Source organism: Centropristis striata, chromosome 19, assembly GCF_030273125.1.
Source record: "Centropristis striata isolate RG_2023a ecotype Rhode Island chromosome 19, C.striata_1.0, whole genome shotgun sequence".
NCBI classification, from domain to species: Eukaryota; Metazoa; Chordata; class Actinopteri; order Perciformes; family Serranidae; genus Centropristis; species Centropristis striata.
In genome coordinates, this window is record NC_081535.1 from 23,833,374 (window position 1) to 23,858,422 (window position 25,049).

At 39.4% G+C, this 25,049-nt stretch overlaps 1 protein-coding gene across 1 annotated transcript; it reads left to right on the forward strand.

Annotated features, from left to right (window-relative positions):
- The first annotated feature begins 2,552 nt into the window (after nucleotides 1–2,552).
- On the forward strand, nucleotides 2,553–21,121 carry sptlc1 (serine palmitoyltransferase, long chain base subunit 1). The gene is made up of 15 exons (XM_059358062.1): nucleotides 2,553–2,648; nucleotides 3,070–3,177; nucleotides 3,267–3,361; nucleotides 3,857–3,950; nucleotides 4,085–4,157; nucleotides 8,327–8,459; nucleotides 8,787–8,916; nucleotides 10,860–10,949; nucleotides 13,038–13,145; nucleotides 14,170–14,265; nucleotides 15,442–15,538; nucleotides 15,657–15,711; nucleotides 17,291–17,408; nucleotides 17,701–17,774; nucleotides 19,531–21,121. Exons 1-15 carry the CDS (start codon nucleotides 2,595–2,597, stop codon nucleotides 19,631–19,633), a joined length of 1,428 nt encoding a protein of 475 aa, XP_059214045.1. The 5' UTR covers nucleotides 2,553–2,594; the 3' UTR covers nucleotides 19,634–21,121.
- The last annotated feature ends 3,928 nt before the right edge of the window (nucleotides 21,122–25,049 follow it).

Sequence of the window (25,049 nt, forward strand, 5' to 3'; positions counted from 1 at the left end):
TGAGATTTAAAGTGGTGAATCTGCGAGAAAAAAAGTTGTTTTTCCCACTTTTTTCTTGTAAATCTGCAACTTTTTTCACGCAGATTTGCCACTTTAAATCTACAACTTTTTTTCTTGTAGATTTGCCACTTTAAACTTTTTTCAAATGTCAGATAAGTGTGATCATCAGGTTATCTTTAAGTGATCATTGGTGAATAAAAGTAAAATACAGTATATACCTAAATAAATGTAAAATATCAGACTTTATTTTCCTTTTTTTATGAAAAAGAAAAGAGGGAATGGTCTTCAGTGAGTCACACAGATTCACAGACCTTCAATCCATAAACATTTTCTGTTACATTTCTACAGAAGCACATTGCAGAAAATGTACAGCTGTATCTCAAAATAAGAAGAAAACAATCTTGTTATCCAGCTATTAATAATAGGATAAGTTACCAAGCCTTAATTACAAAGTAAGGTTTTTTTCTTCTGTCAGTTTCACTGTCGAGGATCATTTACATGGATGTCAAGAGTAAACTGTGTTGAGAAATGCATTGAAGAAACCTTTAAAATTAAATTATCTGACTCCAACAGTAAATCCTCACCTATTTCTCTGCGCTGATCATTTGATGGGGAATGATGAGCAGGAGACATCAAAGTTCTCAGTTTAACTTAATTTTATTACAATACGTCAAGAAATGTGCAGTTACAGAGTCTCTGGGTTCAAACTACACGTCCCTGACATCACATTAGGCTGGTCAGTTCATGAGGTCTGGATCAAACTCAACAAAGTTTAAGCAGATGCAGTAAATGTATTTAGTTTAATCATAGTTTAAAAACAATATTAGCACATGATCATTGTATCAAAGCATCTTGCATGCACAGAGAGGACACACACAGTGAATTATGCATGCATAGATAGAAACGTACGTTAACAGAGACAGAATAAGAGATTATTTCTAACAATTGATGGTTTTGTTATCGAAGCATAATGGCTTTACTGTTTGCCAGCAATAACCAATAAGCCACAGTAACAACTTATTATTTATAATAACTGTTTATGGTAAGGAATTTTATAGGCTGTCTGTCTTTGGTTTCATTCATATGCAAGAATCTCAGTTGGTGTAAATCTGTGCATGCTTGAGTGAAACAACATTATTCACAATTTGATTTATATATATTTATATATATATATATATATAGTTACTATACTGCACAAACAATAAAAATGCATTAAAATAATCCCCTAGCATTTAATATACAGACAACAATTCATTTTTTGTGTCTATATACAAGTACAGTAGTGTTTAAAATAATTGCAGTCCAATGTGACTAACCAGATTAATCCAGGTTTTTAGTATATTTTTTATTGTTACATGGCAAACAAGGTACCAGTAGGTGCAGTAGATTCTCAGAAAACCAACAAGACCCAGCATTCGTGATATGCACGCTCTTAAGGCTGTGCAATTGGGCAATTAGTTGAAAGGGGTGTGTTCAAAACTATAGCAATGTCTGTCGTTGACTTTACAAACTCAAAACTATTTTGTACAAACTTCTTTTTTTTCCTAGGATTTAGCAATTCTGTGATCACTAAACTAATATTTAGTTGTATGACCACAGTTTTTTATAACTGCTCCATATCTGTGTGGCATGGAGTCAACCAACTAGTGGCACCTTTCAGCTGTTATTCCACTCCAAGATAAAACGTGATAAATATATTAACATGAAATAACGTGAAACCATCACGTGATAAAACATGAAAAATAAAGTGCTGTTACATAAGTTTAAAGTTGACATTGAGGTGGAATGTGGTTTTTGTGACCTGCACCCTGAAACTATCTCACATTTATTTTGGTTTTGTGAATTCACATAGAAACTCTGGAAGGACATCGCCTCCTTCGTTAACAGAAATATTCTCACTGGTTTTACTTTGCATTATAAAGATGTCATATTTGGCTGTTTTTATCACGAAAAGAAGGATGATGATTTTTGCCAAATACCACATACACAAATGTGAATTTTCAAGTAAAAAACCAAATGTCTTTTTGTTGAAGTCAGTTTGAACAGTATATCTCAACTCTCTCCTGTCTACAAAACAAAAAATCTGTGAAGACTGCCAACATATGCACTTAATGCGTTTAATGTCTTTAAGATGTAATCTTGCGTCTATTCATTTTATTATTAGTTATTTATTTGTTTTTGCTTCATTGTTTTCGATTTAATTACTCTTCTATTCTTACTTCTATTTAATTTTTTGCATTGTTTATTTTTCTGTAACTCATTTCTTCTTCTTTGTAACTGTGCAATGTATTGCTGTTTGATATAAAATAATAAAAATAAATAAATAAAGTGAAACTATCACGTGATAAAACGTGATAAATATAGTTATTACAATAAACTTTTCACGTAATTACGTGATACTGAGCCTTTTTAGTGTGGCAGCAATACGTTTCCATACGCCGTAGTAACTTGATGGAAATGAAGAGTGTTAAAAATAACACTGATTTATGAAGTAAACTCTTTATGGAACAGGCCCGGCCAATTATAGTTTTTCCGGTTTTCCCCTTAGCACTTAAACGCAGCATTACTGATGACGTTGCAGAAGGAAGATAAACATGGCGTCGGGACAGCAGTGGGTGTTGGTGGAAATGGTGCAAGCATTTTATGAGGCAAGTGTCACCTGTTTATAACTCTTTCGGGTATAACCTGACGTTTACAAGTAGATTCCTCATAAGTTTAGTTAGTCGTTGATGTTTTTAATTCAGTCTGAGTCTGTTTATTATATGAAACGTGTGAGTCAGGAAGTATCCAGAACTCGGAGAAGTCGTCTGACTGTTTGACGCTCTCTCTCTCTCTCTCTCTCTCTCTCTCTCTCTCTCTCTCAGCCAATCTGAAGCCTGGTGTGTGTTAACCTGCTACCTGTGCTAACACGGTGCTAACTAGGGCTGCACGATTATGGCTAACATGATAATCACGATTATTTTGATCAATATTGTAATCACGATTATTCATCATGTTAGGGGAAACATCTGTATTTTTATTGCACTACTTTTAAACAAACAATAAGACCATAATCCCTGTTTTCCTAAGGCTCCTGCTTACCACCTGATTCTGGAGGGTATCCTCATACTGTGGATCATCAGACTTCTGTTCTCTAAGACCTACAAACTTCATGAGACCTATAAACTGACAGAGAAGGTAAACAAAGCACAGTGCAGACAGCCATACGGCAGCAGCGTTTGTGTGTATGTGTCACCAAACATCTGTCATGTGCTTCTATGTTACAGGAGAAAGAGGACCTGATTGAGGAGTGGCAGCCAGAACCGCTGGTTCCTCCTGTTTCCAAAGACCACCCCTCCCTTAATTATGATGTTGTCACAGGGTAAAACACACAGGACCCCCCCAAACCAACACATACACACACCCCTCCTCCTTCTCCTCCATTTATCTGACTAGTTCTGAACAAAACTTTTATTGACTATGTCAGAGTAATGTCAATTTTCACGACATAAATTACATTGAACATGAAATTGAAGTAAAAAATAAGCACTTTTTGTTGAAAGACATTGGCAGTTACATTGCAGAATGTTTCACAACTCTCTCTTGATACAACTTCAAAAACTGTCCCCCATTATTCACACAAGTTTCATTACAACAACCATTAGAATTAGAAGTTATGGGAAACTTAATGTCAAACAAAGCGGGCAGATTCGCTGGCTGGCACCAATGTTTTTACATTCTATAACAGAACAGTGTGGAAAAGGAGGACTAAAATGCTTATGATTGGTTTGGTTTAGGTAGGTCCTGTTTGGTGTTTGAAATTGCTGCAGCGTGTGAAATAAAGTTGAGCAGTAAAACACATTGTTTTCCATTACAGTCCTCCGAGCCACAGAATCATAATTAATGGAAAAGAGTGCATTAACTTTGCATCATTTAACTTCCTTGGTCTTCTGGACAACGAGCGGGTGAAGGTGAGTATTTAGGGTTAGGTTACTACCAGTAGTTACACTTTTTAAAAAGGTTCCTTCATTTTGACATGTACGATTGCTACATATCTGCATGTGTGATTGGAACTTTGAATAAATAATTTTTTTCCTCATTATAGCAAAAAGCTTTGGCATCACTGAAGAAATATGGAGTGGGCACATGTGGTCCAAGGGGCTTCTATGGTACTTTTGGTAAGTTAAAAGTTATTTTCTGATTTTCATCAATGAAAATTCCAAAATCTGATGTAATAATTGGGTGATATAATAATTGGGTAGATTGTAGACGAACACAAAGGCTGTTATAACCATTTCTCTTAAAAGTATTACTCATATATAAATACCTTGTGAAGGGGGCAAACACATTCCAAAGCATATTGCTGTTTGAGTCTGTAGCCCCTTTCATAGTGCGACCCGCAAATGTCCCGCTATATTGCTGGAAAGATCTGTGCTGGCTTTTCGCCTTATGCTACCTATACACCAGAAGACTTTGAAAAGATTTTGAAAAGACTCCTGGAAGACTATCGTGTCACACCTGCTCACATCTAAAGACAAGTGTTTAGAGTTTTTAGTCCCAGCCTTGTCTTAGACTGAGATTCTACAAAGACTGTCAATCTTTCAGGGTCACTATTTACAAGACTACAACTAGATTCTTCTAGCATTTTTTACCTACCATGCATTTTTTTCCCTCATCATGCTCGAAGTAAAAACTGACTAAATGGAGGAGAAGCAGCTTTTGGCTCCAGCTGCTCTAGTGTGTGCAGTGGTTTGTGTTGGGGAAAAAAAACACAATAAAAAGAAGAGAAGACACAAAATGCCCCCTCACAAAGCTGAAAAAGGGTTTCTGTTTTTCTGACATGAAAAGTTGACTATTTTACAGTAAAAATAGATATAAGGAAGAACAAAGGAAAGGAAAATTTATAAATGAATTCATGATATACATTTATGTCCTATTTAATTATAATGTGTTTAATTGAATAGTTATATTCATCAGCTCTTTCAACTCTCATATAGTGAATCATACATTAATTATCGATTATTTATTTCTTATTTATGTATAGGCCTACATTTATTTATACATTTTAACTGGGTCTCCTCACTGTTCTCTTTACTAAGAAACAGCTCCCCCAAAATTCCACTTGTGGCCGTAAATATATGACATCACTAAATTTTTATTGAGGACTGAGCTTACTAACATCATTGTGATGTTCCTTTTTCCTGTGGAAGTGGTTTTACTGGCCGGTCTGGAACCAGGGATCTTTCCCCCGCTCATCTATTGGTTGGTGATTGTGTTACATCACTGAGACTTGAGATAATATCAAACACGTTTGATGTGATCCAAACCCAAGACTAGGAAAAGACTGATTTGAAACAGAGCAGATTACTACCTTAAACTTAACCATGGAGATGACGGGAGCGTCGTGACTCCAGTAAAACTCAGACATTTACTAAAGGCTTTCAGTTTGTTGTCTGGGACTGTGGAAATCTTTTGGTGTAAGCCCAGTATTAGGGCATTTATAGTGATCCTACGAAGGTGTGATATTGGTGCCCTTTCACAGTGCATTACGGCGTCGCGGATCGAGGTGGGAGGAAACGATAGTGACGTGTGACAGAGCAGCAGCAGTGCTGCACAGTAGCACAGTGCTAATAAGCTGCACAGTACAGTGTTTATGTGCTGCTGCTGCATGTGTTCAGTTTGCGACCTCCATTTGTTTACAACAAGCACCGGACACTCTGTGCACAGTTGGCGACGGGGGCCGCAGTGAACAGTGATTCCATAATTGTCGGACCAAGTGGGAGGCGTTTGTTAGACGTCACGTGTAGGGATGTCACGATTACCCATTTTCACGAGTAATCGTCACGATTAGTTACGACTAACGGTACAAGTTAAGCAGCATCATGTAACATTAGGTAAAGCCCAACATGTCTGATAGTAGTGAGTGAGTCATCAAACTGTTTCAGTGTCACTGTGCAATGTATGTATCAGAAAAAGTCATGTAATCTTCTAAAGATCAAACATTTGTCATTACCTCCCTCTGTTTCTGTTTGGAGCAAAAAACAGTAATAGCACTATGGGATGTCCCTCTCATTTATTACTTATTTATTTGTAAAAATTAAAGTACCAAAATAGTATATACATATTTTTATCTGGCCACATAAGATTAGACAAACAAATTATTAAAATTATTTTAATAGCTTAAACATTTAGTATATATGACATTCACCCTGGGATTATTATAAATGTTCGTGAACTTTTTGGTTACTTTACATTGTTGCAATATTATTTTGTTATGAGAGCATCCAAAGAGGGAAATAAAAAAATAAGACCTATAAGGAGTGTTCATGTGATTTAACTTATTCATAGTAGTGTGAAATTAATGAATACAAAAATAATCGTGATAATCGTAATAGAATAGAAATAAGCACATAACACATAAATAGAACAGTGCGAAGTAATTTTTTTCACATGGATTTTTAGTATACCATTGAATAATGACTGAATACATAAGCTTAAGCAACAAAAATATTGTTTATTTTTGTTCAAGTCCAACAGACCAGTGCAATTTTTGCCATGAAGTGTAGCAATAGCATATTTAGAAATATAGCACATTTCAGAAATTCAGGTAGCCTATAGGTAGGTAGACCTTCTGCAAACTATAATACTTCTATAACTATAATCCACGCTAGCTACCACACTAGCCGCTAGCTGCTGTATGTTATATAGCTTGTACACAACCATGCTCTTATCAACGCTTCCATCCGTTGGTTTTTTGTAACAAAATGTCCCATCATCCACGGGGCCAACCAAAGCGCTTTCATCAGCTTCTTCCTTCATGTTCACTGTGGTTTGTTGTTGTCGCTAGTTGGTGCTCCAGTATAATCGGTCCGCCTGAAACTCATCCAGTAAGAAACGTTCCGCGATGCAAAAATAAGTGTGATTGAAATGCGTCAATTTTTTTAATGCATTAATTTTTGTGTAATTAATTAATCTTAATTAACGCGTTAAAGTCCCGGCCCTAGTATTTAGTCTTGCATACACACTTGAGTGAGCTTGTAAATAGGGTTGTAAAGATTGTATCGATACCAACAGTGCTGTCATTGGCTCCACCACTTGACACACAACTACACACACACACACACACACACATACATACAGGCACATGTTAAAGTTAACTAACTGTTTAATTAGTAATTAATTAATTATTAACCTAAACATCATGTAGTAGGGCTGCACGATTATGGCCAAAATGATAATCACGATTATTTTGATCAATATTGTAATCACGATTATTAATCACGATTATTCATCATGTTAGGGAAAACATCTGTATTTTTATTGCACTACTTTTAAACAAAGAATAGGAACAGTTTTTAGTGTGTGTACAGAGTGTCTGGTGCTTGTTGTAAACAAACCGAGATCGCGAGTGAACACCTCCTGCAGCAGCAGCACATACACACTGTACTGCTACAGAGCTAACTGTTAGCCTATTAGCAATTTGCAGACTGGACGCTAAGGGGTTAACATCCCCTCTGGCTTTGCAGCTGGGAGAGACTGCTGCAGGAGGACTGTGGGCCGGAGGCTCGTTAAGATGAGTAAGAACGAGTCTCCAAAAGTCTCCAATAACAGCAGAAAAAGTCGCTGGATTTGTTGCCAGTCGCTTTTTTTGAAAATGTTTCGCTAAGGGCATCTGAAAAGTCGCTAAATATAGCAACAAAGTAGCTAAGTTAGCAACACTGCTTCGCCGGCTTTTACAAATGGCGCTTGTTGTGGCGTCGAGTACTACGTCACATCCTGCTTAGCGCTCGCTTGTTATTTATTTAGGCAGCTACATGAAACCTTAACTATGCGTTCGCCGCCTGGTGTTTGGTGGACTACTGGTGTAGAAAGTGCTTGATTAGATATGCAGGAGAGCCGCATTTTAAAATGGAAATATCGCCGATGATCAGGTTAATTTAATCGTGCCGGCAAAAATCGTGGTCACGGTTAAAATTCGACTAATTCTGCAGCCCTATCATGTAGCCATCAGAAATCTTACCTGTAGTTCACACAACAACACACACAGTCCATTAAGCCTCAGCTGACAACTATGTCCTTAGTTTGTTCCTGCCCATCAAAAAACGTAACTTTTACAGAATTAATTCCAGAAAAAGAAATGAATTGGGAAGCTGAAGTGATTGGAATAATAGTCCCATTATAATGTATGCATTTTATTGAAACCTAACAATACTCTTTGTTTATGTCCTTATTGAATCAATCATTGACCTCGCTGCTAGCTTGAAAATGTTCCGTCATTGTTAATGCAAGATGAACAGTAAACTCTGGTGTAACTGGTTTCTACTACTTCTTTGTTTCTCTCCTCCAGATGTTCACCTGGAGCTGGAGAGTCGTCTGGCCAAATTCATGAAAACAGAAGAGGCCATCATCTATTCGTATGGCTTTGCAACCATTGCCAGTGCAATCCCTGCATACTCCAAGAGAGGGGACATCATCTTTGTGTAAATCTTGTCTCTGCTAACGTGTATAAAGCAATATATTAAACCAGGATTTAGTCACCCTAAAATACAGTTATCTACAGATCTTTGCATGCTCTTCTTTTATTTTTTTTAGTAGCATTGAGGTAGCCTAAAATCAAATCATTTCATTACCAACAACTGTTCCACTGTTATAGGTGTACGTATGACAACGGCTTCGTCCCTTTAATGTTGAGCACAGAGAACATGACATCTGAAGCATGTTATGTGTTTCTATATGGTAGTTTGTTGGATTTGTGTTCTGTAACTCTTGCTTTTAGTTTTGTATTGTGTACTTGTTTATGTGTTCAGGGATGAAGCTGCATGCTTCTCCATCCAGAAGGGTCTTCAGGCGTCCCGCAGCTTCATCAAATACTTCAAACACAATGACATGGAGGATCTGGAGAGGCTTCTCAAGGAGCAGGAGCTGGAGGACCAGAAGGTTAGTACAGGGGTGTGTAGTTTGAGAAAACAGTAATTGTGGTGTGGGTGTCACAATGGGCCTTTTGCTTTCATGCTCACAGATATAGGCCAGAGTGTTTGTACTGCACAAAGCATTTTCATAATCCTGTTTTTTACTCAGGGTCGTATGTCATACGACATGTGTTGTCTGTCAATGAGATGAAGGCAGCTTTTAGAGATGGTGACAAAGCACAGCCCAAACAAGTACAATATCAGTTGTAGAGGAGACTAAAGATGGCAAAGGTGGAATACAGGAAGAAATCTGAGAGAAATCTACAGCGCAGCAACATCTGTGAAATGTGAAGAGGAATCAACACCATCTCTGGTTACAACAACAACAAAAAAAAAGGAGTGGCGGGTGATGTAGAAAGAGCTGATGAACTCAACCAGTTCTTCAACAGATTCAATACAGCGGCCTCACCCAATGCCAATGCTGCTTCTCATCCTCATCCTCATCCTTCACCTCCACCTCCTCCTCCTCCTCAACATGTGTACATCTCCAAAGCAGCATCCACCCCCTCTTGCACCTGAGCCTCTACCCTTGTCTGTCACAGAGATGCGGGTGAGGTTTGAACTGGGAAGACTTTGCTCTAGGAAGGCTGCTGGCCCAGATGATGTGTGGCCAAGGCTGCTGAAGGACTGTGCTGCCCAACTGTGTCAACCTCTCCACAAGATCTTTAACCTCAGTCTACAGTTGGGGCGTGTGCTGGGACTGTGGAAAATGTCCAGCTGAACTTAATGACTACAGACCAGTAGCCCTCACTTCTCACATCATGAAGACCTTGGAGCGGCTGATTCTACGCCTACTGAGAGCTGAAGTCAAAAACAAACTCGACCCCCTGCAGTTTGCATACAAACAACACACTGGAGGGAACGATGCTGTCCTCTACATGCTTCACCGTGCCCTTGCTCATCTGGAGGAAACTGTTGCATTCAACACCATCCAATCCAATATACTTAAAAACAAGCTCACAGAGATGGGAGTGGATCTTTCCTTCATCTCCTGGATCACACATTACCTGACAGGAAGACCACAGTATGTCAGGTTGGGGAAGTGTGTTTCTGGGACATTAATGAGCAGCACTGTACACAGCGGACTTCAAATACAACTCTTAGTCCTGCCACATCCAGAAGTACTCCGACGACACTGCTATTGTGGCGTGTATCAGGAATGGACAGGAATCTGAATACAGGGATCTGATAAAAGCCTTCAGTGACTGGAGTCACAAGAACTATCTCCTACTGAACACCTCAAAGACTAAGGAAATTATCATAGATTTCCGCAGACTCAACCCCCTCTTCAGCCAGTGAATACCTGTGGGGTGGACATGGAAGTGGTGCCAAGTTCTAAGTATGTAGGTGTATACCTGGATAATAAGTTGGACTGGTCCCTAAACACAGACGCTCTCTACAAAAAGGGGCAGAGCCGCCTCTTTTTCTTCTTGAAGCTCAGATCTCTGGACATGTGTAGTAAGATGCTGCGGATGTTTTATCAGTCTGTGGTGGTAGTGCGTTGTTTTATGCTGCAGTCTGCTGGGGCGGCAGCATCAGACACAGAGATGAAGGCAGTTGAACAGACTGGTCTAAAGAGCTGGTTCTGTGGTTGGAGCCAGGTTGGACACACTGGAGGAGGTGGTGGAGAGATGACCTGTCAACATGTTCCAGGCCATCCTGAAATACCCAGATCATCCACGACACAAAACCTTTATGGACCAAAAAAACAACAGTGGACGGCTCCTCTCTCTCTGTTGCAGAACGGAGAGATTCAAAAGATCCTTCTCTCCTACAGCCATCAGGCTGTCTCATTATTCAATTATTTTCAGAAGAACTAATAGAGTAATTGGATTTCTAGGGTATAAATTAAGTAATTTTGATTGTATTTTTATTCATTTGATTTCATTTGATACATTGTTTCTGTTGCAGAATCCTCGTAAAGCTCGAGTAACCCGGAAATTTATTGTAGTGGAGGGGCTGTACATCAACACTGCAGACATCTGTCCTCTCGCCGAACTGGTAAATTACAAAAAGACTAGTGTGCCTCAAAGGCTTCTGATTATATTGTACAATTTGCTTAAGAACTGACCAGGCTTATTATATAATAAAGTATATAATAATGTACATATAATAACATCAGTACAAAAGAACAACAGACAAGATGCCTTTATCACTGTACAAATACAATTAAATGTTTGGATGAATTCTAGTAGATTCATAATTAATGAAGAAGCTATACAATTTAAACACTTAAGTATAACAATACAATATAATAGTACAAAAATACAAACATGTGAAATAAGATAAATGTGACAAAATACAATGTAGATGCACAGAATAAAACAAGTGTCTAGTACTGCAAGTGGTGCCATAGTGCAGCATATATTTCAGTTATTGCAAAGGTATTTAGTACAGATTAACAAAGTATTGCACATGATTTGATCTGTGCTGTTTTGATAATGTGCTGGTGCTTACTAGTTATCAATGTTATACAGACAAAATAACTCTGCATAGACCCCCAGCCACTCAGCTTGGGATGATGGACTCAGTGGTGCATCTGTAGAAATTTACCAGCAGTAAGATGTCAACCAGTAGGCCACCAGGGTTAGGTGGGCTTAGTAATGCTACTAATAAATAATAAGAACAATCAAGCCCCCAAGTAGATGAGATTAAGGAAATGGAAAGAATCACCTATAAGTTGTAGCCTGGGTATACCCATACTGCCTTGCGCGCTCGATTTCATTTCGAACTGCCAAAGGGTCTGGAAACCAGGGAGGTTTCTTAGCCCTGTTTTAGGGATCCAATCACAGAACGGGGAGGGACGGCAAGACGATGACGCGTACTACCCGGCAGACGGAAGCTTGTAGTTTTCTTACGGATCCAACATGGCTGCAGCAGACGCAAAACTCTCTTTAGCTGTAGATGGTGTTTTAAATAGTTTAGAGCGAAAGTTGAAAGGCGAAAGGTCTCTCGCCGGCTCCGCTGTCCCCCGGCGGGGCTAATAGCGGTAGCGTTACGCTACCGTTACGGTAGCGGGGCTATTAGCTATTAGCCCTGCTATTGTAACGCCGGTGATCTGGCTACGAGCCGGGGGACAGCGGAGCCGCCGAGAGACCCGCAGCAGCTTGTTTATTGCCCATAAAATCAGTGGATGTGTGTGGCTGAATGACATGAGGGGGAATAAAGCGTGAAAATTAATAATCTTGCAGAAAGCGAGAACTGGAGAAGCAAAGCAGCAAGCAACACTCTCACAGACACACACACAACAAACATCAATTTCTGTAGCTCTACATACGTCATCTGGTAAAACTGATACGATTGGCTAAGAGCTACCAACAGACGCTTTTGATAGACATTCTAAGCGCCCAATAAACGGCTCCGGAGGATCTTAAACCACACCTCCTCTACAGAGAAATGAACGGCTAGCCTAGACTAGATCTCATTTGAGATTAGTCTGGTGTTAGCCAGGCTGTATAAGTTGAGAAACGGAGAAGAAGGATTTAAAAGAAACTAGAGTAAATGGATAATGGAAATAAATGGAGTGGAAAACTAGAACTGTGTGAATATACAATAACATGAATATTTATTTACTTATTTATTTATTCTTTTGGCACTGCCTCTTGTAAATAATGCATAAATTTGGCAGGATGAATTGAATATGTGATGAAGCTGCTTATATTTGTAATCTCATAACCTGCAATAAAGTAATTATAAAAAAATAAAAAAAGCCCCCAAGCTAATTCAGACACAACAGTATTGAGCACATATTCATCTCATTTTCAGGTTCATTCTATTTAGATTTTACACATTCACTTCCCTTAAGTTACAAGAAGACATAACTTTGGCTGAAGGCAGGCAACTGTGTCCCGTTTTTTGTCAACGCAATTTCTTAGGAGCGCCTCGAGGGAAATTCCTTAAATTTTGCACAAACTTAATGAACTGATGACCTGGTTAGAAGGTGAAAGATCAAGGCCATCACAATGCTTTGCAAAAAACTTTACTCGGGTTGGATACTGAATTATCACTGCATCACTCAAACTAATACTGCACCATCACTCCAAGTCTGTCTGCTTAATCAGCCATTGGTTGTGTTTTTGTAACCTCCAGGTAAAGCTGAAGTACAAGTACAAGGTGCGGATCTTTCTGGAGGAGAGCATGTCTTTTGGTGTGTTGGGAGAACACGGCCGAGGAGTCACAGAACACTTTGGGGTCAATGTGAGTTTACACAACTTTACATAAAGAAAATACTTTATATTGGCACAGTAAAAGGCCAAGCACCCAATTAAAAATGACTGTTTTTAATCTGTCTACTATCTTTAACTAACTAAAATGTAACACTATTCTTTTTGCATTTTAGTTAGTTAGTAGTTGAATTCATTTTTTCCAGTGGCGATGTACTGTAAGAATGGGTTTCAGAATAATAGATGTAAAAACAGACACTTGTTCACTCACTGTCATATACGAGTCCTTCTGGAGTAGGGCTGCACGATTATGGCCAAAATGATGATCACAATTATTTTGATCAATATTGAAATCATGATTATTCATCATATTAGGGAAAACATCAGTATTTTTATTGCACTACTTTTAAAGAGTGTCTGGTGCTTGTTGTAAACAAACAGAGATCACTAAGTGAACACCTCCTGCAGTACACACTGTCCTGCTACAGAGCTAACTGTTAGCCTATTAGCAACTTGCAGACTGGACGCTAAGGGGTTAACATCCCCTCTGGCTCTGCAGCTGGGAGAGACTGCTGCAGGAGGACTGTGCCGCTTCGACTCGACTCGTTCTCTAAGAACGAGTCTCCAATAACAGCAGAAAAAGTCGCTGGATTTGTTGCCAGTCCCTTTTTTGGATCTGAAAAGTCGCTAAATATAGCAACAAAGTTGCTAAGTTGGCAACACTGCTTTGCCGGCTTTTACAAATGGCGTGTGTTGTTGTGGCGTTGAGTACTGCGTCACATCCTGCTTAGCGTTCGCTCGTTATTTATTTAGGCAGCTACATGAAACCTTAACTATGTGTTCGCCCCCTGGTGGTTGGTGGACTACTGGTGTAGAAAGTGCTTGATTAGATATGCAGGAGAGCCGCATTTTAAAATGGAAATATCGCCCACGATCAGGTTAATTTAATCGTGGCAGCCAAAATCGTGATCACGATTAATTGTGCAGCCCTAATCTGGGGCATATATTTGTGTGTCTCATGTGTAATAGTAACATGGTACCATCTCTACAACTTGCAGATAGATGACATTGACCTGATCAGTGCCAACATGGAGAATGCTGTAGCTTCCATTGGAGGCTTCTGTTGCGGACGCTCCTTTGTCATCGACCACCAGGTAAATACAGCAAGGTGAACAAATGGCAAGCCCCTATTTAGTCATGAACTGACTCACTGTTCAGACAAACACATGAGGGGGGAAGGTATAAATTGTGTAGCCCGATAAATGACATTACTACTTTTCCTCATGGTGTGTTCCCCAACTGGTTTTCTCAAATACTGCCCGGACATCTATAATTAATACATAAAACTGTGTTTGGGTTCCTCATATTTCCCTGGATAGCATGTAGTTATTTGGTCTATTGCTTTTAATATGGTACAACAGTGAACAAGTCTTACTGAGGGAGTGGTCTTACGCCTGTAAAACAAGTATCCAAAAACAGATTTAATGAGGTGTGAACAGTTTCCAGCAGAATACTAGCCCATTTGTAAAGCCAAAGCTACACAGGCATGTCTTCAAAACAACAGTTTTAACGTCCTAGTCCAGACCTCAGTCCAGTCCACAATAAGTGTTCACTGACACTCCCTGTAAAACACTCCACAAAAGAAAAAGAGCTGTTTGAGACATGTCTGTGAAATTTTACCTTAAAATGGGGGAAATTGAATGTAGTCAGTATTTTCACTTCTACTTTCAACTTAGGTAAAGTAAAGTTTTTACTTCAGCCCCTTAGTGTTCTGACTTTTTTTATAGAGAATTGGGGGGGTGAAGGGCAGTGTTTTTTAGTCGGAGATAGCAGGTCAACAGTAGATGTTACATAGAAGTGGTGTACATCACCTGAATGCTGGAACCAAGTTGTTCTAGTCATAAATATATTGGAGGACGTATTTCCATTAGTTACTTTTCCCTCTAGTGAGCGGCTATAGGTGTGGCTTGGGAGAGAAGATCCGGCCAACTTCAGTGGTTAGCGGCTCAGGTAGCAGCTCAGTAAGTACCTGCCTCAGCTAGGTCAACTAAGTCAATAAGTTGGCAACACTGCTTGCCGCGTAGGTCTGTTGTCACATTCGAACTCCGTTGGTTAGCCGCTACAAAAGTACTTGTGGGAATAGAGGCTGAGGGGAACTGACTAGTGGGCGGAGCCAAAACACTCAGACGCTTTCCAAAAAGTCCTCAGAAAGTACTCAGCAGAAACACGCCATTTGTAGCAGATTTAGTAGTATATTTTTGCATGTGTTGGTCAATTAGATTGCTTGTGATTGAGTAAAAAGTATGATGAGTCTCTCTTGTGTTTTGCAGCGTCTGTCAGGTCAGGGCTACTGTTTTTCAGCCTCCCTGCCTCCCATGCTGGCTGCTGCTGCCATCGAGGCCCTTAACATCATGGAGGAGGATCCAGGTTATCTCTCTCTGTCTCTGTCTCTGTCTCTGTCTGTCTGTCTCTCTGTCTGTCTCTCTCTGTCTGTCTCTCTGTGTGTGCGCTCCAGCTCATCCATCAATCTTCATCTGTTTTGCAGATATTTTCACTGTCCTGAGGGAAAAGTGCAAACTTGTTTACAAGGCTTTACAGGGGTGAGTTTGCCTGCACTACCATGGTTTCTTTGATTACAATGGGTTGACTAAAGATCTAAAGCAGTGTTGCTAAGTTGGCAACACTGCTTTGCCGGCTTTTACAAATGGCGCGTGTTGTTGTGGCGTCGTGTTTCAAATGGAGGGGGGGTCGGCCACCGGGAAAGTCTCAGGCCACACCCTCTCAAAAGTCCGCTCACTCTGCGTGTTCTGACTACAGGTTAGCCCCCAGAGGGATTTAGAGACTCTGGAGGTGACGTATGGTTTTCACCGTCGCTAACTGTGCACAAAGTTAGCAGCTGATCATAAACAAAGCAGCATGGCTAATTATGCACTGCACCGCTGATCATAAACATAGTGATTGTGAATTAATGACATCGATAACTGTGCACAGAGTGTCTGGTGCTTGTTGTTAACAAACAGAGATCACGAAGTGAACACCTCCTGTAGCAGCAGCACATACACACTGTACTGCTACAGGGCTAACTAGCTAACTGCCGCTAACAGCGGCTCTCAAGAGTAAGAAGGAGTCGCTGGATTTGTCTCCAGTCGCTTTCTTGAAAAATAGTCGCTAAGGGGGTCTGAAAAGTCGCTAAATTTAGCAACAAAGTCGCTAAGTTGGGAACACTGCACTGCCGGCTTTACAAATGGCGCGTGTTGTTGTGGCGTCGTGTTTCAAATGGGGGGGGGGGGGATCGGCCACCGGGAAAGTCTCAGGCCACACCCTCTCAAAAGTCCGCTCACTCTGCGTGTTCTGACTACAGGTTAGCCCCCAGAGGGATTTAGAGACTCTGGAGGTGACGTATGGTTTTCACCGTCGCTAACTGTGCACAAAGTTAGCAGCTGATCATAAACAAAGCAGCATGGCTAATTATGCACTGCACCGCTGATCATAAACATACTGATTGTGAATTAACGACATCGATAACTGTGCACAGAGTGTCCGGTGCTTGTTGTAAACAAACAGAGATCGCTAAGTGAACACCTCCTGTGGCAGCAGCACATACACACTGTACTGCTACAGAGCTAACTGTAGCTAACTGTAGCTAACTGTAGCTAACAGCGGCTCTTAAGAGTAAGAAGGAGTCGCTGGATTTGTCTCCAGTCGCTTTCTTGAAAAACAGTCGCTAAGGGGGTCTGAAAAGTCGCTAAATTTAGCAACAAAGTCGCTAAGTTGGGAAGACTGCTCTGCCGGCTTTTACAAATGGTGTGAGTTGTTGTCATGTAGAGTACTACGTCACATCCCGCTTAGCGATCTATCCAATCAGTAACCAGGCTGTTTTCAGGGGAGAAAAAAGACCCTGCTCTTCTACAGGGACTAAAAGAGTCCTGACAAAAGCCGGCTCCGGACTGCTCGTATTCAAATTAGGGGCGTTTCAGCAAGTGAGACCCGCCTCATTCCGGTTATTGCCCGGCTATTACCTGGTAGTGGAAACAGCCCTAAGTGGCCTTAAGTTTAGCTCTCAGTCAAGCTCATTGCTGGCAGGAGAAACTGCTGCTGCTTCACGAGACATTTACACTAAAACTAGTGTGTCAGTGTTATTTCTGTGCCAATATGTCAGTTTTTCCTCCATTATGATAGAACTCCTGGTCTGAAGTTGGTGGGAGTCCAGTGTGCACCATCTCTTCACTTACAGCTGGAGAGAAGTTCAGGCTCCAGAGACTCTGACATGCAGCTGCTGCGCAACATTGTAGATTATGTAAGTTCTCTTTGTTCAAGCTGATAACAAGATGATATTTGTGATTTAAGTCTTACTTCTAGTCAGAAACCTCTACTTTTATTAACATAGTGGTGAGAATATGTTCAGCAGTTTAAGGGTTACACTATAAACGCTTAACATTTATATGAAGTGAAGACACAAACAACAAGATAATTACTGTTGTGTTCCATAGTTTTTAATCTGAACTACTTAATGCTCTAAATGATACATTTCCATTCTTCCAAGTTCAACAGATATAGTAATTTGGTTGCTCATTGTATGTTTACATCAGTGTATGGAGAGACGTGTGGCTCTGACCCTCGCTCGATACCTGGACAAAGAGGAGCGCTTCCTCCCCCCACCCAGGTAAGGGACTTTTCCTTTCTTTTTTTCCCTCTTTTTTTTTTTTTTTTTTTTCTTTTTTAATTTTCTTTAAAGTGCAGCTGATACACCATATAATAATGCTGTGTCTTCTCTGGTACCTTCTTACATGTGTCTGATTAAGCAAAATCCTAATCCTTAAATAATCTCTGAACTAGGGCTGCACGATTATGGCCAAAATGATAATCATGATTATTTTGATCAATATTGTAATCATGATTATTAATCACTATTATTCATCATGTTAAGGAAAACATCTTTTTTTTTTATTGCACTACTTTTTTTGCTTGTTGTAAACAAACGGAGATCGCTAAGTGAACACCTCCTGCAGCAGCAGCACATACACACTGTACTGCTAGAGAGCTTACTGTTAGCCTACTAGCAATCTGCAGACTGGACGCTAAGGGGTTAACATCCCCTCTGGCTCTGCAGCTGGGAGAGACTGCTGCAGGAGGACTGTGCCGCTTCGACTCGTTCTTACTAGTAAGCCCTCGCTCGCTCGTTATTTATTAAGCCAGCTACATGAAACCTTAACTATGCTTTCGCCCCCTGGTGGTTGGTGGACTACTGGTGTAGAACGTGCTTGATTAGCCGCATTTAAAAATGGAAATATTGATCAGGTTAATTTAATCTTGGCAGCCAAAATCGTGATCACAATTAAATTTGATTAATTGTGCAGCCCTAGTTTGCAGATTTTAGAAAGTCTAGCCCATGATCAGTCACAGGTCTTTTCAGAGGGAGGTCGTTCTATTGGCTGTTTTATAAATGCAGACGTGAGTGCATGTTGTTTCAGATGGTGAAAGCAGACATAAAAAAAAGCATTAACAACTGGCTTTACTGTAAAGCAACCAACAAACAGGAACTACTGAAAAAGAGTCTAACAATATACACGATATACAAAAAACAAGGTGCCAGTTTCAGTGAGGCTCAATAGTTCCAGCTTAAGCTATGTTGTGTTTTATAGTTACATTAACTTATAGAAGATATGTTTTCAAATAAAATGAAAGCATTGTGTCTGTGTGATGATGAATGATGATATGAACATAATAAAGCACAAAAAACTGAATGCTTATATGAAACGTTGATGTCAGTCTCAATAAACAAATAATGCACTTTTAAATAAAAAGCAGATATTTACATCTAATGGAGACCAAGGTTATTTTAGTTAACAAAAACTAACGAAATAACGAAAACTTGAATTGAAAAAACATTTTTGTTAACTGAAACTGCATTGTGTGGTAACAAAACTACCTAAAACTAACTAAAATTATAGTGAAAATGTCCTTTGTTTTCGTCTTTGTCAACTTTTTTCATACGTAAACCTTTTTGGTTGATATGAAATCTATTTCATCTATCTGGTCCTATAACTTAATAACTTTATTGGAGCTGAGATGGATCAGACAAAGGAAATAAAGGAAACATTTATTATGACTTTTTTTTATTCTGGCACCCAACAAATACCCCATTACAAAAAAACTAAAACTAATAAAAACTAAACTAAAACTAAGCATTTTCCAAAAAATAAAAACTAGCAAACTCACTTGAACAAAATTAAAACTAAAACTAATGAAAAAAATCCAAAACTATTATAACCTTGCTGGAGACGTGGGAATTCTCAATAACAAACATGAGTTTATTATACTCCTCTAAAGGTTCACTGAGCTTTATTCCCCCTTAATGTTTCATTGGATCCATTTGTGTGAGTGACATCAGCTTTGACACTGTCCTGTCGTGTCCTCAGTATCAGAGTGGTGGTCACCATCGAACAGACGGAGGAGGACATCAAGAAGGCTGTGACTTGTATCCAAGCAGCAGCTTCAGCTGTCCTCAATATGACCATTTAGCGTTTGACACTTGTGAAATAAAGTGTCCATCACTGGAATCCACTGAGTTGACTGTGTAGGACATGACTGAGGGGAACACTCCCAACAGACACTCCACAGCCCTGCACATTGATGGTGTCATGAGGACCTTTACTGATAAACGCACATTGTGTCTTCTAGCCTTGCATTTGTGTGTCTCTTTATTAGTCAGGCGTGTAGAACCTGATAATGTAATACATTTCCGATAATGTAATAACCCCGATAATGTAATAAAAATCTGCACTTGAGTCCATTGAAAATGTAGTAAAACCTGATAATGTATAACTTCTCAATAATGTAATAAAGTGCATTTCCCAATAATGTAATACACTTTTTACCAATAATGTAATAAAGTATAACATTAATGGCCTTCATTTCGCAAGTCCTGATAATGTAATAATTCCCCAATATTGTAATAATTTAACAGCAGACCATCCATTACTTGGGTTCAAGTGGTGATACTGTGTAGGCAACTCTAACTCAAGAGCTCTAGCGCCACAAACAGGTCAAAGTTAAATGTTTATTAACTTTTGACCCGTTCATTCGTTTTTCACAAAGGATGTATCACTGGAACACTTGGGCCAATCCGAGCTCAATGCATCCTCAATGGGGTTTTTCTGCCATATTGGATTTTCCGCCATCTTTGATTTGATCAAAAATCTTCCATTAATGTTATACTTTATTACATTATCGGGAAGTTATTACATTATCAGGTTTTATTACATTTTCAGTGGACTCAAGTGCAGATTTGTATTACATTATCAGGAATTTATTACATTACATTATCAAGTTCTACAAGGCGGCTTAGCTAAATAAAGGGGACATGCCGAACAAAAACACCAAATTTTTTGTACATGCTCTCTGTCACCATAGGTTTCAATTTTTGGTAGGAGTCACTTCATCAAGATTGTGGATCCGAGATGGCAGCCATATAAAGTCTATGAGAACCAATATATCTTCCAAGCCACTTAGAAGGTCAATCTTGGTGTCAAAATAGGCCTATACATTTTCTCTTGGGAAAAATGTATATTCAAGATCTGACATGAGATGAAAGCAAGTCTGACGTGTCCTCTTTATTCTTAAATCTGGTCCCAAGCCGCCTGACTATATTCTTTGCCTCTCTCTTCTTCTCATTCATCACGTGTCATAATCATACTGCATGTACCACATGTTGTATCCTGTTATGAATGTAAAAAGTGGGCCTCCAGCAGGACTGTTTGCAGCTGGCTTTTGTCTCTAATACAGAAAAAACAGCTGCAGTAAGAATTAGACCTGATCTCCATAGACCAAATGACTTGTTGCTTTTTCTGTACTGACCAAAGACGAGACAGTGTGCTCATTGTTTTATTTAATATGTTTGCCTTCCACTAGAACATGAACTGTACATGAGGACTGTGGTTTTATATTTCATTTGTTTGTTTACACTTTTTGGTTGTTGACTTTAAGTCAACCTTTAATTCTTTGTTTGCATTCAGAGCTTTTATGAAATGTCAATATGTCTGTTTCAAAATCGACTTGTTTTTTCTGCCCATTCCAATGTACAGAGAATCTAAGAAACCACCAATAGTGAAATAACAATAAATAGACCCTTTTCCAACAAACAACACAAGATTAATCATTTTTCATGAACAATTAGCAATATCAATAAAACGGTTAGAATAATCACTTACTCTGTGGCTCTCAACACTGAGACACTGTGTTCACAGCTGTGTAGAACTCTACAGTACACTGATATGAACAGGTCAAATCTTTGGATTTCAGTTGTATGTAAAAAGTACAGACATCTTATGCTACTCTCATAACCTGGCTCTAGGTCATGAAAAAAACGTGAAGAGACACAAAATGCCAATAATTTAGGTGGTTTATTGCCAAAAGTGTGTATATATATATATATATATATAAAAAGTCAACTAAATACAAGTATGAGGTGTGAAGATCAGTGACATCAGTAGTGTGTATGTGTGTAAATGTGTATGTGGTGTTGTGATGCACAAATAAACAGCAAACAAAACAACAAAATAGCAACAGGACTTCTGGTGTCGGTAGGGCAGAGAGAGAGAGAGAGCTCCAGGAAGCTGGGCCTTTTGTTTCCTGGGCCCAGGTGCTCCTGATCAGACTGCATCAGCTGGAACCTTAGACAAAGTAATGCAGGGTTAGAGGAGACAGACACACACAGCTAGCAGGGCCGTCACATACCTATACATCAGAAGACTTTAAATAGATTTTGAAAAGACTCCTGGAAAACTATCGTGTCACACCTGCTCACATCTAAAGACAAGTGTTTAGAGTTTTTAGTCACACTGAGATTTTAGACAGACTGAATCTTTCAGGGTAACTATTTACAAGACTACAACTAGATTCTTTTCGCACTTTTTACCTACTATGCAATTTTTTTCCTCATTATGCTCTTAATAAAAACTTACAAAATGGAGGAGGAGCAGCTTTTGGCTCCAGCTGCTCTAGTGTGTGCAGTGGTTTGTGTTGGAAAAAAAAAATAGAAGATGCCACAAAATGCCCTTCACAAAGCTGAAAAAGGGTTTCTGTTTTTATCACATGAAAAGTTGACTATTTTACAGTAAACAAAATAGATATATGGAAGAATAAAGGAAAGGAACATTTAGAAATTAAATCATGATATACATTTATGTATATACATACATTTATTATGTTATGTGTTTAATTTAATAATTATATTTGTCAGCTCTATCAACTTTCATTTAGTTAATCATACATTCATTATCGATTATTAATTATTTATGTATACATTTATTTATACATTTTAACTGGGTCTCCTTACTATTCTCTTAACTGAGAAACAGCAGCTCCAAAGTCCCTCTTGTGGCCGTAAATATAAGACATCATATTTCGGGACCGAGGTGCGAGGACCCTATTGTAATTGGTCCGTCTATTCTTCTTATTAGGGACCGAGCACAGAGGTGTGAGGACCCTATTGTAATTGGTCCGTTTATTATTATTAGGGACCAAGCACTAACGGTGCAAGGACCCTATTGTAATTGGTCTGTTTTTTATTTGGGTCCGAGCACTGAAGGTGCGAGGACCCTTTTTAGTGGAGCGGCTAAGTGATATAATCTTTCAGTTTATGATACAAGCGTGAAAATTGGCATGAACACTCTCCATGGGTCACTTGACAAGAAAATTGTCCGAGACATTTAAAATTTTAAGATGGCGGCCATTTTTCAAGATGGCCGACACCTAAGTGGAGCAGTTAAGTGATATAATGGTTTATTTGGTGATACAAGCATACAAATTGGCATGAGCAGTCTCTGTTGGTCACTTGACAATAACCTACCCACAGTTACTTGAAATTTCAAGATGGCGGCCATCTTTCAAGATGGCCGACACCTTAGTGGAGCAATTGAATGATATAATGGTTTATTTGGTGATACAAGCATAAACATTGGCATGAGCAGTCTCCATGGGTCACTTAACAAGAAAATTGTCCGAGACATTTGAAATTGTAAGATGGTGGCCATTTTTCAAGATGGCCGACACCTTAGTGGCGCAATTAAATTATATAATGGTTTATTTGGTGATACAAGCATAAAAATTGGCATGAGCAGTATCTGTGGGTCACTTCACAATAACCCACCCACAGTTACTTGAAATTGTAAGATGGCGGCCATTTTTCAAGATGGCCGACACCTTAGTGGCGCAATTAAATTATATAATGGTTTATTTGGTGATACAAGCATAAAAATTGGCATGAGCAGTATCTGTGGGTCACTTCACAATAACCCACCCACAGTTACTTGAAATTCTAAGATGGCGGCCATTTTTCAAGATGGCCAACACATTAGTGGAGCAATTGAATGATATAATGGTTTATTTGGTGATACAAGCATAAAAATTGGCATGAGCAGTATCTGTAGGTCACTTCACAATAAGCAACGCACAGTTACTTGAAATTCCAAGATAGCGGCCATTTTTCAAGATGGCCGACACCTTAGTGGAGCAGTTAAGTGATACAATGGTTTATTGGGTGATATACCAAAAAAACTGGCATGAGCAGTATTTGTCGGTCACTTGACCATAAGCCAGCCACAGCTACTTGAAATTTCAAGGCGGCAATTTTTTTTTCAGGATGTGGCCACGTGGACCTTTAAATTATGAATTTTCTCATAGAAATGTATTGGGTTCCTCAAGAGAGGTTGTTTGACTGTGCTTTGACTCCTTGCCCACGACCTGTCCAGTTTGGTAAAACCTGACAGGAGATCCCTCCCACCGGCGTAGCTCTCTGGGTTCACTGAGGTACACAGGCTCCCTTACCATGAGGGCTTTTTTAAATACTTTTTTAAATTACTTTTTTTATAACTAACCATTACTACTGCCATTAAACATGCCAAATAAATACTAAGGGATTGGGAAACACAGTTGTGGTGCTGAACGGACAGTGCTCCAAAATAATAATTGAGCAATGGTTAATACTGAATGGAAATAATGACAGATTCAGAGGCAACAGCAGCTCTGGCTGACGTGGAACCATGACAAACAGTATCTGAAACTATACTAGGGAACTAAACTGAAAATGTGAAAGCAATGTTACAAAGTAAAAACTGAACATGTCACAGTAATAGGCTGGTGACAAAATAGAACATAATGCGCCGATGTGGCGAGGGGAAGCCGAGCCATAGGCCTCACTTTAAAACACAAAGGACAACAAGGAATAACACTGGCAAAAGAAACAAGCAAATAAGTTCTAGCAGGGGCAACTGAGTCCATATCTGTAGCACTTACACTTTCCAGTACAAGCCTTGGTGCACCCACATTTTGTCAACTCCCAACAACTCTCCGCAATAGGTGGAAGTGGAGTCCAGAAGACTTTCCTCTCCTTGTCCCGTTTAACCCATCCCCAGTCGGACGGGCTCAGCATTTGTGGGTGTCTCTTCAATGCCTGTCCCCACACATATCCAGCCTCATAAGAAGTCTGAGATCTTCTTGACCTCTTGACACGGATATCTTTGGTATCTTTAGTGTCTTTAGCAGCAGTAGATGCCTTTTTTTGTGTCCTTTCCAGCTGTGTGTTGTTGAAGATAAGTTTACAGCTTGAATAATATTTTGCTCTGTTTCTTGTCAATGTGCTTTCTATGCCATCACCTTCATCTAGTCGGGTTGGACTACGTAAGATAGGCAGAGCATTTATTTTATGAAATAATGGAACATTTCTTGCAATGGTATCATAACCAGTATGATCTTGGTGTCCTGCTGTTTGTTTTCTCAACTGTTATAATGGCTTCTGCAATGTCTGCAGCAAATTCAAAGGCAGAGGCCGAGGGTTTAGCCTTTTACCACCTTTTAATAAGCACTTTGATGTATGGGATACAACTAAGTTCATGCCTTAACCCTACACTTAGTCCAATCGTTCATCCAATGCCATTTT